The following is a 21281-nucleotide window of genomic DNA, read 5'->3' as shown; positions in this document are numbered from 1 at the left end:
GATAATGCTATTTAAATCAATGTGATAAACGAGTTAAATCAAAAGTAATCTAAAAGTAATCTGATTATGTTACCTAAAATGTGTAATGTAATGGATTACGTTACTGACTACAATTTTTGTCATGTAATCTGGAATCAATAGCAGATTACAATTTGTAAATAATCTACCCAGCTCTGTATATATATATATATATATATATATATATATATATATATATATATATATATATATATATATATATATATATTCATGTCTCGATGAGAAATGCAATCTGCAGAAAAAGTTATAAAAATATATGAAGAGTTTATTTGCAAAAACAGATAACCCTGTGTTTTAAAATGTTAAAAAAATCATGTTTTTTATTATGTTGTCATGTTTTTATTGTGTTAGTTAGCTGTTTTTTAAAGTTATTTTTTAACCTAGTCAAAATAACCCAAGTGCAGTTTAATTGAGATTAATTGGAATTCACAATGAAAAAACATGATTTCTGAGAACTGTTAAAAAAGGAGTTATCTGTTTTTGCAAATGAACTCTTCATACAATAAATATTATATACATGGCTGCTGAAAATTCAGTTTTGTCACCACATGTATAAATTACATATTATATAATACAATATAAAAACAGTTATTTACAGTTATTTTATACAATTCTGAAATACAGAAATGTTTCAGAATATGAATGAAGTTTCAATAAATACAAAGAGACTGATTTTAAAAGAAATCGTATCAATCCCACATTTTTGAATGGCATATATATTTATTTATGTTTAATTAGCATTATGATTAATATATTTAGCAAGCTTATCCTTGAATAATTTACATATATTTGGGGTCAGTAAGTTTAAAAAAAAAAAAAAACCTAATACTTTTATTCAACAAGGACACATTAAATTGATCAAAAGCAACAGTACTTTTACATTGTTTTACACTATTACAAAAAAATTATTTGCATAAAATGTAATTTTGGCAAAAGACAAAGAATTCTAACCAAAACATAATGTGATAATTTTGTTAATTGAACATAATGGTGATTGGATCCGAAAAATATTCAAAAATAACACATGCAGAGTATGTTTCGGGTCTAAAGTAAGTGTTATTTTCAAGTCAGCCAACGAGTAAGATATTTCCTTGATTTGAATGGATCGCTCATGCATTACATGCATTCCTGAGGCATGTAAAATCAATTTGCATTTATCGGCGTCCATTAGCAGTGTAAATTGCAAAATGATGCAACAACTGTAATTGTTCTACATGGACAAAGCAGGTGAGAATATGTGTTCAGTGTAATCTGTCATGTACCCAATCACCAGGGAATGCCTGTAGTATGTAGCCTCTACTACGATTGTGTGTGTGTGTGTCTGTAGAGTACAGTCTGCATGTGGAATTAATTCAATTCTCTCCATGCACCCTGCTGGGGACTGATTACTACACTAATGCATGAGTATGTGTGCTGTGTCTGGCCAGTTGCTCTTCCACTCCTCTTGTCTCTCTCTCTCCATTGCCAATCCCCTTCACCTCCATCACAAATGCATTCATCCGTTCTCTCCCGATCAACAAGGTCAGAGCACTGCATTCATTCTCATTCTGTGCTTCATCTCCACTGCAGGTCTTGCTTATCTAACTCCCATTCTTTCCCTCTATGCTTCCTGAGAAGGGCTATCTCTGTTCCTTTACTGCACATCTTATTTATTTTCACTCAACACTCAGTGCATTTCAGTGTCTGAAGAGAAACTGAGTGGCGGAAAAGGTCCCCAAAAAGTGCTTTTACACTTATTAATATATTCCTGTTAGAAAATTCTGTCTAGGAACATGGAAACTGGATATTAGGATATTAGCTGCTTCTGGCTGGTCATTAGCTGGTTGAAGATGGTCATTACTTGGTTCAAGCTGGTCATTGCCTAGTGCAGCGGTTCTCAATTCCAGTCCTCGTGCCCCCCTGCTCTGCACATTTTGTGTGTATCTCTTATCGCTTCAGACGTTTGTTCTATTTGAACGTAAGTGCCCTGCGAAGTGGACATCACAGGATATTCCGCCATGATTCCAGATCGAAGCAAGCGTATATGTTCCATTTAAAGGTCATTAAAGTGTAAGAGACGTGAATTTAAATTATATTTATTTACATATGCATTTTTGTCACACTCTAGTAAGTTTTGTCTATGTGTGAAGAAGCTGCAGGCAGCGGCGCAGCGCAAATCCGTGAATGAATGTTCCGAAGAAGTAAAATGGATTTCCCCTGCTCAGGGAGTAGGAAGCAATGAACACTGTGTAGGGATCATGTCAATCAGAACACAGTTCATGCACGGAGCTCACTTCTAACGAGCTGGTTATCTGAATCAGGTGTGTAAACTAAGAGAGACATGCAAAATATGCAGAGCACAAAATTGAGAACCGGTGACCTATGGTTTAAGACAGTCATTGGTTGGTTTAAGCTTGTCATTAATTGGATTAAACTGGTTTAAAATGGTTATTATCTAGTATAAACTGATTTAAGATGGTCATCAGCAGGTCATTAGCTGGTGTAAGATGGTTTAAGGTGGTCATTAGATGGTTATTAGTTGGTATAATATGGCCATTAGCTGGTTTAAGATAGTCATTAGTTGAATTAAACTGGTTTAAGATGGTCATTAGTTGGTTTAGGAAGATCATTAGCTTATTTAAGCTGGTCATTAGCTGGTTTAAAATGGTCATTAACCGGTGCGAGCTAGTTATTATTTTCTTTAATATGGTCATTGGCTGGTTTAAGATGGTCATTAGTTGGATTAAACTGGTTTAAGATGGTTTTTACCTAGAGTAAGCTGGCTAATATGACCATACAACCAAAATATATCATAAAAATGTAATTATGACAAAAGAAAAATAATTCTGACAGAACATAAAGTGAAAAAGTGAAAGTGAAAGTAACATACAGCCAAGTATGGTGACCCATACTCGGAATTTGTGCTCTGCAATTAACCCATCCAAAGTGCACACACACAGCAGTGAAAACACACACACCGGGAACACACACCCAGAGCAGTGGGCAGCCATGTTAACTGAATATAGTGAATGAGTGGGCGGTTCCGAAAAATATACAAAAATAATACATACGGAGCATGATTCAGGTCTACAGTAAGTATTATTTTCAAGTCAGCTGGTTTAATATGACCATTAACTGGTTTAAGATGGTTATTACCTACAGTAAGCTGATTTAATATTCCATTAACCGTTTTAAGATGGTTGTTACCTAGAGTAAGCTGGTTTAATATGATCATTAACTGGTTTAAGATGGTCATTAGTTGGATTAAGATGGTTTAAGATGCCATTAACTAGTTTAAAATGGTCATTAGTTGGTTGAGGAAGATCATTAAATTGTTTAAGCTGATCATCATTAGCTGGTTTAAGATAGTAGTTAGCTGGTTCAAGCTAGTCATTAGCTGGGGTAAGCTGGTTTAAGGTGGTTATTAATTGCTTTAAAATGGTCATTAGCTAGTTTAAGAGAGTCATCAGCTGGTTCAAGTTAGTCATCACCTAGTCTAAGATGGTTTAAGAGAGTCATTAGCTGGTGCAAGCTGGTCATCACCTAGTGTAAACTGGTTTAAAATGGCTCAGGCTTGTTATGACCAAGCGTAAACTGGTTTAAGATGGTTGTCAGCTGGTTCAAGCTGCTCATTCGCTAGTGTATGCTGGTCGTTAGCTGGTGTAAGGTACAGTAGTGATTAGCAGGTTCAAGCTGGTCACCAACTGGTGTTTATCAATTTAACATGTTAATTTTGAATGATAATTATTATCATTAGTAGTAGAAGTCTAGTATTATAATACTGAATATTAAATAATGACACAATACAAATTAAAACAATTATTCATGCCCACCTGACCAAAACATGAATTCCTTAACAAGAGATTACAACAGTTTCTAGATAGCCCTTGTTGCAGGTCCAGCAAGTCAGCTTAATCCAGCTAATGATCAGTTCAGAACAGGAAAAAACAAGCTACCATGTTCCAAAACACAACTAACCAATTTAATCTGGATTTTCCAGCAGGGGGAGAGTACTGTTTTTATTTATTTCACCCTATGCCCTCATAAACAAGCGTTCGGAGATGGCGGAATGTCTTTATCAGCATCTGAGATCACCTGCACGAGATGATGAAGGAATATGAGTGGTTTCACCAGCAAGGAGCAAATGTGGATGAAACACTTTCTGACAGGAAAATCAGTGCAGCCAAAACCCCCCTCTGCCTCTCACGAGTAGGAAAACAGCTTGAGGAATGATACGTATCTAAAGCTACCAGGCTTCATTCATATTTGTCATAAACACAAACATTCAGAAGAGCCAGGCATCAGATTTATTTTCACTATCATTATTTCAAAGAAAGTATTAAAATCAGAAAAAAATGTCTTCCATGCTGCAGTTTTTTTTCCATCTCAAGGATTTAATTTTTAAGTTTGAGAATCATGGTTAAAAAACAAACAAAAAAATATTAGCAAAGATGGTTCTTCTGGTCTGGGTTTAAATGACAGATGATTACATCACTGTAATGAGAGAACTGTAATTCTTCTCAAACCAATGTATGGGGCGTTAATTGAAATTTGTTATCAAGATCAATTTGGCAACACTTAATATAATGAAAGTGATGAATTTGTCAAGGCTACATTCCATTTTAAAAAACAGAGCATGTTGGTGGTTCATAGATGGAATTTTTGTCGCCTTGCTCGTGAAATTACAATATAATAAAAGGCTAGATTGAAATATAAACGAAAAAAGAATACCAATGAACTGAAGCAAGTGGAATAATATCAATGCAATTCATTTACAGACATGACCTACAGGTGGCGCTTACTCTGTGAGCCACATTCAGATTTCAGGATGTTTTGACCTTACTGGTGACAGCTGCTCCAAAATACATCCACTCATCTGGAAAGCATTTCTGTTTAAATCCATGATTTGCAATGACTGATACCTTTCAAACAAATGAAAATCCAGCAAAGCTGTCTCTGTTAAATTATTAAATAAAATAGCTTATCCTTTAACCACAACATCAGTGCTAAGACAGATTATTTCGTATATGTAAATTTGGTGTTCAGTAAGTTCTTTGTTTGTTTTTCCATGCACCTTGTTAGTTTTGTGAAGTTGCAACTCTACTATACGACGCAAATGTAACCAGTTTCCAAAATGAACACTTTCAATTCAATTTTAATAACACTTGCCAAGTGAAAAACAACAACTTGTATTCTGTTACGTCAAACAATCCTATTGCCAAAGGGAAATAAAAACATTATAAATTAAGTTATTAAAGAAATTATAATAAATTCTAAATAGTACATTAAATTTGCATTACCATATCTATAAAATTATAACAATATAATATTAATTTAATTTTAATAATATAAGAAATAGCTTTTTGTATTTCATTTATCAAATAACATAGCAAAGGGGCATACTTATAGTATACATTAAGTTATTATATTAATTAATATATATTATATTATTAATATTATTATATTTTAAATTAATCATATTAAATGATTTAAAACATATTAAATATAATATAATTTAATTAATTAATACTGAAAAATAAACTAAGACATATCTATATTACATTTATAAAGTTTCAAATGTTCAAATATTGGATTTCATTTTTGGACAGTGACAAATTTATATATACCCCAAAACATCACACTGAAAAACATTCTGTTTGATTTTACACTGCACAGTATAAGTTCTCTCCTCAGTTTTAGTAAACAGCAGGGTGTCATAAAGACAAAGACATCTGTGCAAATCATGAAAACTTGGATTTGAATGGCATGGATAGCCGACCTTGACTTTCAAAAAAAGTTGTGTCAGCCAATTTTCCTTAATTGTACCGGGATCTTCCCGAATACATATCGCTGTCTTGCACTGCATATTAATCACTCTAGTGATGCAAAAAAGCTTAGAACCAAGTTTCCTCACCATGAAAAGAAACTCTGAATAGATAAAACTGTCAGTTTTATACTGAGCTTAGCAAATGTTAAAGCTATAATAAACATCAGGCTACATAATAAAAAAATAATAATAGTCCACAGTTATTAGGATGGAAATACCATCAGCCTTTAGCATCATGTAAATAACTTCCATTTAATGCCATCTTTGCTGATATTTACTCTATTGGATGATACTGATGTGAAATGTGACAGAGCAGAGTCAACTTACAATACGGGCACCCGTAGATCTCGAACCTGAGGCCGATCCGTCCCTCTTCACTCCAGTCTAAAGGAATGATTCGCAAATAACGGGCCACAGTCGGGTTTTGCAGGTCATGCCGAACCACACTCTCTGTATTGGAGTTACCTGCAAATGCCTGCAAGAAAGATGTGAAATACGTTACTTGACTTGTTTCAACTTAATACTATGGAAGCCTGTTTATGCCACTGGATAAAAAATTAAACCAGGTAATATCGACTTTTTTTCTTGCAATCGCGAGTTCATATCTGGCATTTTTGCCTTTTTTTTTCTCAGAATTCTGAGATATAAACTCGCAATAGCATGAAAGTCAGAATTGCTAGATATAAACTCGTAATTCTTACTACTTTCTTGCAATTGCAAGTTCACATCTTGCAATTCTTTTTTTTTTTTTATATCTCACAATTCTGTGAGAAGTAAGAACTGCAAGTCGATATCTTTATTTCTCAGAATTACGACTTCATATTATTTCTCGGAATTGTGACTTTATATCTCACAATTTAGATTTTTTTCTCAAAATTGAAATCTCCCAATTCTGACTTTTTCTCGCAATTGCGAGTTTACATCTCGCAATTCTGACTTTTTTCTCAGAATTGTGTGATATAAAAAAAGTTTATTCAGTGGCAGAAACAGGCTTCCATATAAAAAATAAAATAAAAAAAAAAACCTTGCACAAATAAAACAATTTTGCAAGCACTTCAATATCTACAACCATAAACACACTTCTAATAATTGCTTATTATTGCAATAATAATAATTGTTAGTGTCGCTTATTCCCCACAGTTTCTTCAGTGAACAGATTCGTGTCATATCAGGTCTAGTGTGGTCTTCAGTGATTTCATGAAACTCTACTGTTCTGTGTCAGAAGCTGTAATCACCAGACAAAAAAACTTGAAGCGACATGTAGGTGGAATCAAGTTGCACGGCTCTGTGGTTCACATTGACCCTACGCAGCTTCTTGTGTCACGCAGAGCAAGAAATTGATGCAGTCGGCCATTGAGTGGTGGGGAACTTCAGTCACCAGACAGACCATGTGGGATTGGCGATAAGGAGCTCAAGGCCACCAAACTGGAGTGATGCGGATTACAAAACTTGCACTTCCCCTCTAAGGAAACCACTATTATATGGACTTTATTGTACAACGGGGGATTTCTTGTCAGGAACATGCTGAACATGTCAATATTGGAGGCTCCTTACGGTGGTCTGACTTTAATGTTTGAAGTGCTGATTACTGTGCTCTGTAGTGGTCAACTGGGGAGTGTTCACTTCATTTTTTATTGCGAAGAGAGAAAACTGAGTTGTTTTGTGAGGTTTCAGGTGACAGTGTTTTACAGGTGGACCTCCTGGGCACAATGAGTAGGCCATTCCAACCCGATCTCATGGCAATTGGTACATATTTTACGAGGTGGCTAATTTTTGCTAAATCGTACGTATTTCATGAGTTCCCCAATTTGTATGTATTCGTACAAATGACCTACGCTGGGGTCTGGAAAAATCTTGCATCTTACAAAATCATAGGAGTGAGGTCGTATGAATTCCTAAGAATTAGCCACCTTGTAAATTATGTGTGCATTGGTTGTGAGATAGCGTTGGCCACAGAACAGTGGTTTTCATATTCGGCTCCACTAGAGGGCGCCACAGAAAAAATTTGAGAATATAAAGTATTTTACAATATTGGTATTTGAAACTGTGTTTAAGAATTACAAAATGTATTTTATATCACGTAAATAGAAAAATACAAATATTTCTAAAAATAATAATAATAATAATAAAAATAAATCATCTGCATAATTTTCTGTTAAAAATATGCTTGTGTCAAATATATTTAATGTGAAAAGCACTATACAAATATATTATCAGACAAATGTTTGACAAATTCAGACAAAGCTGAATTTAAGTAATATTTATTATAAATATTATTACATTTTAAAAGAACATTTTTTTTGTTGCTTAATATTTTCATTCAAACTGTGCTACTTTTTTTCAGGATTCTTTGATGAATAGAAAGTTCAAAAGAACAGAATTATTTTGATTTAAAATCTTTTTTTAACATTATAAATGTCTCTATTGACACTTTTGATATTTTTAAATTACATTTTAAAATATATTCAAATAGAGAACAGGTGTTTTAAATTGTAGTAGTACATCACAATATTACAGTTTTTAATGATTTTATTTATTTATTTAATTGATCAAATAAATACAGAATTGGTGAACATAAGAGACTTCTTTCAAAAACATCTTAATTATTCCAAACTTTTGACTGGCAGCAGACATTTGGATTTAACTGAAAGTGTTTCTCTAATACTTCAAAAACAAAAAAACCCATAAATGATAATAGTCTAGCCCCAACAATGTCACTGTGTATCAACTCTTTTTGCTCTCATTTGCCCTTATTATAAATAAATAAATAAATAACATCTTAAATATCCGCTGACCTATTTTTACTTTCATTGTGTTTAGATAAGCTGATTAATCCGCATAAATCTGCATTACTTCACCCGACAAAATCCAGGCTAAAAGTTCTGCCTTCATGACCAGAATGACTCAATTCTGTCGCAGTTAATTCCAGATCCAGACCTTAAACAGTCAGCGAGTGTGTAATTAGTTAGCCAAATGTGAAGTCACCCTGAGAGCTTTGCTGCCTGGCATGTTGTTTAATCAAGCACCTTCACAAAGGCCTGACGGAGATAGAGGCTGTCTTTCATTAGTGGAGAGTCCGGGTTTAGGCAGGAAGCCAGCTGTAACTATCATAAGCGGCACATTCACTGGTTTCCCATGGTATAATTAAAGTTGCTTTTACTTATTTTGTGTCAAAGCTCCTGGGTCTCTTCTTTCTCTAACAGCTTTGAACAGCCATCCACTCTTCGCACATTTCTCACTTTCTGAGAATAGCAGAAAGACACTGTTCTGAACTCTTCTTTAGCAGAAATAAAAGCTGCCAGTCAAGAAAACAAACATGCTGGAATCATTACAACAGCAAATTAAGTGAAGCGTAGAAGAATAAAACAGGTTGACCTTAAAACAGTTCATCAGACACGCAAGCGCTCTAACCATAACAAGAATAAAACATGTTGATGGTTGTTCAAGATCGATGATGTTGATGCTTTTCTTTACTTGAAATTGTTAGATGTATGCGTCAGGCATGGGTGGGAGTCTTTATATACCAGTTTTGCATCCTTCTTCCATGACAGTTTAATATATAGCTGTTGTTGAATAATGGTGGATTTGTGGATGGCTGCCAAATGTAACATTAAGGTCTTGCAGTTGTTGTCACTGTTGTTTTATGAAGCCATTATTTTGTTATATCAAGAAATCTATTGATTTTGTAATATTTTATTTTAAGAGCACAGAGAACCAGGAAATCTTTTCTGGTAACCTTTCCTACTGAAAATCATCAGAACAATCCATTAAAGCTAAGTACATGACCAAAGCAATCTGAGAAGGTCCTAAATCAAAATTAAAGTGAATCACGCAGCTGTCACACATTGTGATCTAACGCATTAATCTGTTTGAAGTTCATATCACATTTTGAATGGCTAATTATTATGCAAATACAGGTGCAGACGTTGTTGGGGTCTAAACTGATAAATGAAATTCTGTAAAATTCTACATCATACTTATATTATATATAATACACTGCAGCCTTTTTTGCAGCCATATTTTTAAAATAATAATTATAATAATAAGTGTGCATATAGATGAATAATAATCGTAGTTATAGGTTTCATTAAAATGATATACAGTATATACAGTATATATATATATACAGTGAGGAAAATAAGTATTTGAACACCCTGCTATTTTGCAAGTTCTCCCACTTAGAAATCATGGAGGGTCTGAAATTGTCATCGTAGGTGCATGTCCACTGTGAGAGACATAATCTAAAAAAAAATCCAGAAATCACAATGTATGATTTTTAACTATTTATTTGTATGATACAGCTGCAAATAAGTATTTGAACACCTGAGAAAATCAATGTTAATATTTGGTACAGTAGCCTTTGCTTGCAATTACAGAGGTCAAACGTTTCCTGTAGTTTTCACCAGGTTTGCACACACTGCAGGAGGGATTTTGGCCCACTCCTCCACACAGATCTTCTCTAGATCAGTCAGGTTTCTGGCCTGTCGCTGAGAAACACGGAGTTTGAGCTCCCTCCAAAGATTCTCTATTGGGTTTAGGTCTGGAGACTGGCTAGGCCACGCCAGAACCTTGATATGCTTCTTACAGAGCCACTCCTTGGTTATCCTGGCTGTGTGCTTGGTCATTGTCATGTTGGAAGACCCAGCCTCGACCCATCTTCAATGCTCTAACTGAGGAAGGAGGTTGTTCCCCAAAATCTCGCAATACATGGCCCCGGTCATCCTCTCCTTAATACAGTGCAGTCGCCCTGTCCCATGTGCAGAAAAACACCCCCAAAGCATGATGCTACCACCCCCATGCTTCACAGTAGGGATGGTGTTCTTGGGATGGTACTCATCATTCTTCTTCCTCCAAACACGTTTAGTGGAATTATGACCAAAAAGTTCTATTTTGGTCTCATCTGACCACATGACTTTCTCCCATGACTCCTCTGGATCATCCAAATGGTCATTGGCAAACTTAAGTCGGGCCTGGACATGTGCTGGTTTAAGCAGGGGAACCTTCCGTGCCATGCATGATTTCAAACCATGGCGTCTTAGTGTATTACCAACAGTAACCTTGGAAGCGGTGGTCCCAGCTCTTTTCAGGTCATTGACCAGCTCCTCCCGTGTAGTTCTGGGCTGATTTCTCACCTTTCTTAGGATCATTGAGACCCCACGAGGTGAGATCTTGCATGGAGCACCAGTCCGAGGGAGATTAACAGTCATGTTTAGCTTCTTCCATTTTCTAATGATTGCTCCAACAGTGGACCTTTTTCACCAAGCTGCTTGGCAATTTCCCGTAGCCCTTTCCAGCCTTGTGGAGGTGTACAATTTTGTCTCTAGTGTCTTTGGACAGCCATCCACTCTTCGCACATTTCTCACTTTCTGAGAATAGCAGAAAGACACTGTTCTGAACTCTTCTTTAGCAGAAATAAAAGCTGCCAGTCAAGAAAACAAACATGCTGGAATCATTACAACAGCAAATTAAGTGAAGCGTAGAAGAATAAAACAGGTTGACCTTAAAACAGTTCATCAGACACGCATAGCGCTCTAACCATAACAAGAATAAAACATGTTGATGGTTGTTCAAGATCGATGATGTTGATGCTTTTCTTTACTTGAAATTGTTAGATGTATGCGTCAGGCATGGGTGGGAGTCTTTATATACCAGTTTTGCATCCTTCTTCCATGACAGTTTAATATATAGCTGTTGTTGAATAATGGTGGATTTGTGGATGGCTGCCAAATGTAACATTAAGGTCTTGCAGTTGTTGTCACTGTTGTTTTATGAAGCCATTATTTTGTTATATCAAGAAATCTATTGATTTTGTAATATTTTATTTTAAGAGCACAGAGAACCAGGAAATCTTTTCTGGTAACCTTTCCTACTGAAAATCATCAGAACAATCCATTAAAGCTAAGTACATGACCAAAGCAATCTGAGAAGGTCCTAAATCAAAATTAAAGTGAATCACGCAGCTGTCACACATTGTGATCTAACGCATTAATCTGTTTGAAGTTCATATCACATTTTGAATGGCTAATTATTATGCAAATACAGGTGCAGACGTTGTTGGGGTCTAAACTGATAAATGAAATTCTGTAAAATTCTACATCATACTTATATTATATATAATACACTGCAGCCTTTTTTGCAGCCATATTTTTAAAATAATAATTATAATAATAAGTGTGCATATAGATGAATAATAATCGTAGTTATAGGTTTCATTAAAATGATATACAGTATATACAGTATATATATATATATATATATATATATAGGCTTTTTTTATTTATTCATTATTAAAATTAAAAATACATTTACTACTACTGCTACTAATGAAATAAAATATAAATAACTATAAATCAAATTCATTCAATATAAATAAAACTAACAGCCAAAAATATTTTGTAATGTGGTTTTTATAATACTTTAGAATTGATACCCCCACCCCCACCCCACACTGTATAAATGGGTCTATATGCATGGAAATATACATCTTTTTGCATTTCATACACTGTTTGGTTGCTGTAGATTCTTTCATATCACTGAATAATACTTAAGATAATATGCTAAGTCAGTATGATACTGAAAAACCACCATTTTACTTCAGTGTCAAGGCAACTAAGTGATGAGCATCTCAAAGCGAGCATTCACGATTCAATGCAGAGACACGCATTTAGAACCAACTACATAATTGCAGCCTTGCTTAAATGATTTATGGACATTCAAATGCTTTTATGTGGAATTGCAACCACATTTTACAGCAGAATCAGCAGGACACCCGGTGATGTCTCACTGCCAGCAGAGTGAAAGCAAAATGTGATCCAGTATTTAAGGAACCATTATCATCCAACCGAGGGCATTTGGCACCCTCGTACTTTTCTTGCCACTTGGGGTTGTCTTGACAGATGAGGTGAAGACAGCTTTTCTCTCGGAGACCAAGAGCACAGCCGAATCAGTCAAAATGCCAGCCGTATGCATATGTGTGAAGGACTGACAGGGGCGGCCAACTCAATGACACTCTGAATCGGGGCACTTTAGCAATGAGAGACTCACTCAGGAGTAGAGTTAAAAGAAGAAACTGACATGTGGATATACGTAAGTCTCCTCATTTCACTGTGTAAGCAGAGTGGAGTCTAACTCAAAGAGTGAGCTAAAGCTGGACAGGGTAGAAAATTGGCACTGAAAGTCGAACAATGGCTACTTTCTGCTAACACTTTCTACATTGTACAATTATTAAAAAAGAAACTGGAAAGGTTTAAGGTCAAAAATAAGGAAGTCTTGGCTTATTTTGTTGGATATGCATATGTCATTTACTGAAGCAGACCAGAGGGGACAAAAATCTGAAATGTGAACAAAAATCTCACAGAAATTAAACAATTGATTTTATAGACATTGTAGAAACAAACAAAAAAAAAAACAACAAAAAAAAACAACAACTGAAGAAAAGTGTTACATTAAAAATGTATTAGAACGGAATTAACAACTAAAAAAAATTTACAGTAAAGTAAAATGGCAGCTGCTGACAGAAATTCACCATAAAAAAAATATAATGACAATGTTTCTGGCATTATGGGATGGCATATTGGTGCCTATTTCAAATCACATATTTCATCAAGTAATATACTGTATGTAGCATCTGCTTAGGCTCATTGATGGTTGATTACACTTTATGTTTTAAGAGACCCTTTTAGCCTTTTGACATTTGCATATAAATTACAGACACACACGCATAAAGACATTTTCTTTATTTAGATCATATATAAGCGGCTATAAATGTATCTGGTATATGCATGTGTTGTATGTATGTTCCCCTATTATATTAGTCTAGTTACAGCTCTTTATTTGTATTAGTTAGACTCTAAACGCCTATATTCAAGTTTTTGAGTGTATCTCTGCTTTAATATCTTCTAGAGCAGGGGTTCTCAACCTTTTGCAAGCTGGGCCCCCCCAAAGCTGGTTCATTGCAGTTGGGGCCCCAGTGCCCCCACACCACCTAGCATAGATAGATAGATAGATAGCCCTAGACTATTATTTTTAGGCCCACATTATTATTATTATTATTATTATTATTATCATCAGTAGCGGTAGGTAGGCCTATTATCATCACTAGGCTATTATTATAATTGGCAGTAGCACCAGACTTCTAATGTGAGCTTGCAGACATTATTATTATTATTATTGTTATTATTATTATGAGTAGTAGTAGGCCTATCATCATTACTAGGCTATTGCTATATAATTATATGAGGTTACATGCTTTATTGTTGTTGTTATTATTATTATTATCATCAGTAGCGGTAGGTAGGCCTATTATCATTACTAGGCTATTGCTATAATTGGGAATTGGCACCAGACCTCTGACATTAATTTATGCTTTATTATTGTTATTATTACTAGGCCTAATAGTAGGCATCATCTGCATTTTTTACAGAAGCTTGCATGTATGTGATGTTAATCTGAGACCTGAGCCTGCTTTGCCATGCAAAGATCCTCAATTCTTGGCTCAATGTTTGAGCATTTCACAAAAACTAAAGGAAAGCTTTAACTGTAGCCTACATTCTGACTAGTTTATTAATTGTATATATATATATATATATAAATAAAACTAAATACGACCTCACGTTATATATACGTTTATTATACGCTTGCAGCCTCTGAAACTTCCGTCCGTCATAAAAATTAATTTGGATGGTTCGATTTTCTGCATTTTTCGCATTTGTAGCAAATATTTTGACAATTGAGAGCCACCAAATGACGAATATGAAAAAACGTATACGACAGTTTTGGACTCAGTCAAGGTGCAAGGACCTTAAACTTTTGAGGCTTGTGCAGCTTCTCGAGGAGAAATCAAACAAATGAGCGCCGTTTTTTAAAGTCTATGAGCGCAGCACACACAAATAAACAAAATCGACATACTGCAGTTAAATTTCAAAATGTGGTGTTTTTATATTTATAACATTTGAATACAGTTCAGCAACATACACACGACCTGACGACCAAGAGAGCTGACAATTGACCATCACTTAATTTACCATCACCTCACGATTGAAAATGTGACACTGATTTCATATGACAGTTGAACAAACAAGTTAATAATATTAAGTCACTTACATTTTAGATGAAATAATGACTGTATTTGGTCTATCGGTTTTGAGCAAGCGGAGCGTTTCTGAAAAACCGAAACACAGCATATAGCCTACTTGCCTCACTGACTTGATAAATATAGTATCTATAGAAAGCTTTGAATTACTACTTTAAAACGAAATAATTTGAATCGAAAACAAAAACTCTTTCATTATAAAATCCCTAAAGATGCATTTCTCTCTAAAGGCGCATCCAGTGAGGAAATGGCGTGGATCATCATCAAATGCATGGCTGATCAAAAATGCAGCTTTTCCCGAAGCATTGGGAACTTTTTGTAATTCCACGCTCCAACTTCTTCCTGATGCTCTGCATGGTCACCTGTATGCTAATGTGTGCGTATGCGTTGCGTATTGCTTAGGCGATGTATAATATTTATAAAATAATCAGTATTTAATTAGCCATGTGTGCTCTGCGCGTATATGGGCACAATAAAAGGAGAGAAGCTAAATGAGCCCGAGCCCGACCCGAGCCCGACCTGTAAAAAAAAAAAATGGCCCGAGCCCGGCCCGAATGGACTCGGCGTGTCGGGCCCCATCGGGACCCAACGGGCTTGCAGACCTCTACCGCTTATCACCTGCATTTGCGCTCACTATCGACAAACCAATCAAATTTGTTCAAAACTCTTTTTTTTTAAATCAGTCCAAACACATTTTAATTTTTATTGATGAGTTATGTATATACAAAACTATAACTTTTTATGACAGTAGTTTAGTGATAAAATTTTTTTTTTTTCCTCCCATCCTGTAGCCTACTACAGCCCCACCGATTGAGAACCACTGTTCTAGAGGTTTCTTTCTTGGTATCAAAATGATCTTCTCTTTATTTCTCAAACAATGATGTACACTATGTGATCGTGAAATGCATCATATAAGTTTTACTATGCTTTGAAGTAAAACTGCACTAACTCTCCAGACCAGCAATAAAAATGCAAATGGGCCATAAACGGAGACAAAGAAAATTTCTCCCTCCCAAAATTCATGCCCCTGATTGGCCACTCCACCCAAAAGGTGGGTGTGGATGGGAACTATCAAAAGTCCCTAACTCTAACTCTGACTAATCGTGGCTCAAAAACCCTTCTTCTTGAGATGGACACTACCAAGACTCTTCAAAAACTCTCCTCTTGAGTTTTACCATCTGGCAGTTTTACCTTCAAGTAACTTTGTCGACTCGCTGTGGACTTTCCTATCTTCAGAAGAACCAGAGGAAAATCTCCAGCTCACCCCTAAAGAACTCATCAAGAACCTCCATTGTCTATCGCATCAGTACTCTTGTTCAGCAACAAAGCCAATGCAAGTAACCGTTTACAACTATTTAGATCCGTGTTTAAGTTTGAGCCCCCTGTTAAGGTGATTTTTGATTCTTTGATGATTCTCATTGGGTTGTGGTTAATTGATGTGAAATACTGCCATTCTTTGCTCTTCTCTCTCTCATTCCTTACTAGAATTATAAGGAAATTGATGAATTGATAAATGATTATATTGTCTGCTCGGTGGACGGACAGATCAAATAATTGTAATATTGATTCTACTACAGTTAATTCTAAGATATAATCTAAATATTTATTATAACCAGTTATAATTAATTATAAATATTTCCTTTTTGAGCTAATTTGCCACACACACACACACACACATATATATATATAGTATATATTTAGAGTATATATATATATATATATATATATATACATATATATATATATATATATATATATATATATATATATATATATATATATATATAATAGAATGGGGAAAAATAAAATAAAATAGACATACAACATGGCCACTATACACATATAAACAGTGCACAGGACACTACAGTAATGCAATAAACATAACATAATAAGTAACAAAACAGAACACCCTAATGTAAACTAATACTGATTACAAAAGTAAGAAAGAGATAGATATGTAAATATATGTAAATATAATCAAATATGATGCATTACACAGGAAATGTTTTTATACTGTTTCCAAAAAAAAAGAATAAATTATATTTAAAAAATAAAGTGGTAATTGGCAATTTCTTCAAAAACCATAAAGTTGACAGTGTTTTACACAAAAATCACATACAATGTGGTGTTAAGACATTTATATATTTTTAGCATACTTAAAGGTAACGTACAGTTTGTTTATTTTTATCATTAAGTTTTTTTTGTTTTTTTCTATTGACTAACTATAAACATTATCTAGATTATTGATGTAGACAGAATAAAATTTAAAACTGCTGAAGTTAACCATAGGGAGACTGATTGGAATGCTTGATTCACAGTGTTTTATGCAAGGTGGTTGTCTGCCAACAGTCAAACACAAAGTCTATGAACGGAGTCCTTTACAAAAAAACATTAAGAAACCCTGAGAGAATCTGTGGTACTAAGGATGCAAATATACCAGGTGTCTGACTCTGATTAATCTGCACAATAGCTGTAGTTCAGCTGGGTTTGATCCAGTCTGTCACAACTGCTTACATTCAGATTCAGAGCAGTGGCCTGTTAAACCTATTCCACTCCGCTTATTAAGATCAAAAGTACCTCAATGTATGAGTTTTTTGAATGCCACTGATATCTTGAAAGGATATAATGGTGAATTGAGCTGCACAGTATGGAATTATTGGGAAGACCTTGAAGGTCTCAGCATTGCAAGAAAACAAATTAAGGGGAAATGGGCCTTATCAGAAGTTGAATGAATGTGATACACACATACAAAATAAAAGTTTTGTCTGGGAGAAACAGTAACAAATAAAATAAAATAAAATATATCATTATAATTAAAAACTAATTAAATCAGTTAAAAGTCTTGGTTTTGGACAACTTCAAAGGTATTTTTTAATTTAAAATCATATTTTGGTGGAAAGTTTGATCCCATGATTTCAACAGGTGGTCTGCAACATATAGGAAGTCATTTATTATTATTAATAATATTATTATTAACCATTTATTTATGTATTTATTCTCCTAATTTATTATTATTTACAATGTTTGTTTGTTTGTTTATTATTATTATTATTATTAGTCTTTTCATTTGTGTTAATACAATAACACTGACCGGGAAAAAAAGGAAGTTCACCTACATGTTTCATGTTGCTTCCTCATTAAAATAGATTAAGCTAACAGAAATTTATTGTAAATATATGCAATATTGTTTAAAAGTTTTAGGTAAGATTTTTTTTTCTTCCAAAAGTAATTAATGCTTTCATTCAGTAAAAATGGATTAAATTGATTAAAAGACAGATAATAATAATGTTCATAAATAAATAAATGCTGTTTTTTTAAAAGTTTTTACTCAGTTCTTGTAACTGTTCTTTTACATTGTAATAATATTTCACAATATTACTGGTTTTACTGTCTCTCTGATCAAATAAATACAGCCTTGATGAGCATAAGAGACTTTCAAAATCCAAAATAAAAATATGATACACACATGCTATTTTAGTCCAGGCTTAAAATGCAACACCAAATTTAATCCAATAGGTAAAAAAAAGAAGAAGAAGAAGAAGAGTATACTGTTGTAAATATCGGATGTAATATGGAAAAATTCCTTCCATGAATCGCAAAACAAAAGCCCCCTTTTCGGAAGAGAGCAGAAATATATAGTGTGAAAACTCTTAGATGTCAAACAAGAAAAAAACCCTGCAGTCAGAATGAGATGTGCGTTATGGGCAAAAAATCACAGTGAATAAAACAACTATAGGTCTTTTCACACCACAGTGAGGGGTACGCCTCGTTTCATAGGCTTTCTAAATACATGTTTCGGCAGATTAATTGATGGAGAGGTTTCACCGCCATTATGCCACATAGAGGGCTGTCGGACCACATGGGAGGAAGAATATAAGAATTCAGCGTGTGTTTATTCAGAACAAGAGACGGCGGTTCGGAGCTCATTCAGCATTGACTGCAGGGGCTGAGAAAGGGTATCAGTAATGTATGAGCCTCCAAAAGGATCCATCAAAATTCAATTCACAGAAAGGTACTTGAAAAAAAATAAAACCTGAACAGGTCGCACTCTGAGTTGGTGGCCAGGAAATGGTAGGGGGGTATGACAAGAAAATGTCTTTATTATTTATTTATTTTTAGCTATAACATCATCAGATAAAATCCCATACTGAACCAGCCGAGAAGCTGCCATTGAGAGCGGGAATGCTAACCGATAGCCTTCTCCTAGTATTATGGACCTCCTTTAAGAGAGTCTAGCCGTGACACAATGGGATACCTGCTAGAGGCTAAAACACAGAGAAATGTCAAGCCTCTGAGGAGGTTAACTTGTAGCTTTCACTGAGAATATACTGTATGTGACATCTGTCATGTCACCTGAGTGTTCCAGCTCACAGCCGAACGGGAAACCGATCCACTGCTTTCACATCATGGTCAATCAACAGGAATAAATCATACGGTGTTTGAGTGAGACTTGCATGCTGAGCACCTTCCACAAGACTGTGCAGTTCTGTCACCTCTTCAATAAACCAAGCCATTGTTATTTTCCTTCCCCCTTTAAACACTGGCAGTGTACAATAGCCTACCTGGTCTCATGGCATTTACGTACCTGGGTGCACTTTTTAGCGTGACATGAAATACGTACCAATAAGTACATATCACTGCAGTTTCCAAAATAAATGAACACTTTCACACAAATTTACAGAGTTGCGATTAATAAAGCGTAATTTTCGCACAATTACTTGAAGAATATCATGCTATGACTTCAAAACAATATTAATATGCTGGGAAATTTGAAAACTGATGCTTTTGAACGTTAGCATCGCACACATCCAGCTTCATATCTATGGGTTTTCATAGATGATAAGTTTGTTCGGTAGCTCATAGAGTACGGAGACGGACTTAGGAGACGAGAAGCACTGGTTCGAATCTCGTGTGACTACGGTTTGACAAAGCAGTTAAAACCTGCGTAAAAGGAAGTTCAAATAGCACAGTTGCATCAGATAATGTGTTTTTATATGAGTTTTGCATTTGTTAACACTATCGGGCAGGTTTAGGGCTGGATTTGGTGTAGGGCATATTTCCAACACGATAGAGCATTAACCTTTAGCGACAGTCCCCGGATATTTGAATTCTGAACCGCTGCAATACGTATCTGAAGCAACGTAATAAAAAAAACAGCAGTACGTACCAATATTTACCTAATGAAAACGTGCACGCAACAATATAATCAGTTATGGTTGTTGTTATTTAGCACTCAATGAATTATGAAAAAAAAAGAGAGAAAAGAACCAGCAACATTTAAAAGTGGGTTATGTATTTTTTTTTAAATGCTTTAGAAAACTAAGTCGGGCCGAGTACCAAAACAAACTTGTAGCCAATCAGCAGTAAGGGGCGCGGCGCAACAGCTAAAGTCTGACTACACTGGATGCGACGAAGCGACTGTTGAAAATCATTTGAATTTTTTTTTTTTTTTATCAACTTTTTATTGTTTTTCTAACACACAACATCACAACATCCATTCAAAACAGCAAAAAACATCCATTCAAAACAGGTTGCTTTATTTCTTCTCGATAGGTAAGTAACATTGGTTTTGCTTTGTTTCACAGAACTAATTGTTGCCTGGGTTGCATACGTATGTGTGGGGCGGAGCTATCAAAATAGGGGCGAGACCCTTTTGGGGTAGGGGCGTGTTTGTTTTGGTGATTTTATATATTTGAAATTGGCTACCAGAAATCACTTACCCCACCTTTAACAGAAAAATGGGAATATAATAGGGATGCACAAAATATATATATTTTTTTCCATTTATTGGTATCACTTAATAAATAATTTATTACAAAAAATGTTACTACTATCACTAGTCTAAATTTGTATAACACACATTAACTAATAAAAATACAATTTTAATTTACCTTGATAAACAATTTTCAGCAGTTCTCAAAATGCTGTGATGCCAACATTTACTTATACTCTGGTTGTTGGTTCACAGTGAGTGTGTGTGTGTGTGTGTGTGTGTGTTTGTTCACTTCTCACTGCTGTGTGTGTGCACTTGGGTTAAATGCAGAGCACAAATTCCAAGTATGGGACACTATACTTGGCCACACATCACGTCCTTTGACATTCATTGGTTCATTGAACATTAAAATGATCAGCTTACTGATATCAGCCATGATTCTAGCATCAATGCTTCCCTTATATATATATTTGGGAAATTGCATGTTGACACTGGCGTTTCATGGTCAAATTTGACTATTTACAGAAAGGGACTCAAGGCTAATGTATATTGTCAACCACAGGGTAGGCAAATACTCTCCATATAAATCACATTCTTTTCTGGCAAGCAAGACAACATTAAGTCAGAACTGT

At 34.8% G+C, this 21281-nt stretch overlaps 1 protein-coding gene across 3 annotated transcripts in view; it reads right to left on the bottom strand.

The window, feature by feature from the left end:
• Nucleotides 1–21281, bottom strand: part of cntnap2a (contactin associated protein 2a) — a 378859-nt gene that overhangs the window by 207666 nt on the left and 149912 nt on the right. For all 3 annotated transcript variants that reach the window (XM_058765454.1, XM_058765455.1, XM_058765456.1), the window contains exon 4: nucleotides 6173–6320. In XM_058765454.1, the coding sequence (XP_058621437.1) occupies nucleotides 6173–6320 (148 nt within the window). The remainder of the gene's footprint in view (nucleotides 1–6172; nucleotides 6321–21281) is intronic.

The sequence above is a fragment of the Onychostoma macrolepis genome, chromosome 24 (assembly GCF_012432095.1).
Source record: "Onychostoma macrolepis isolate SWU-2019 chromosome 24, ASM1243209v1, whole genome shotgun sequence".
Classification (NCBI taxonomy): Eukaryota; Metazoa; Chordata; class Actinopteri; order Cypriniformes; family Cyprinidae; genus Onychostoma; species Onychostoma macrolepis.
Note: the sequence above shows the minus strand (reverse complement) of the source record. Positions and strands in the feature narration are given on the sequence as shown.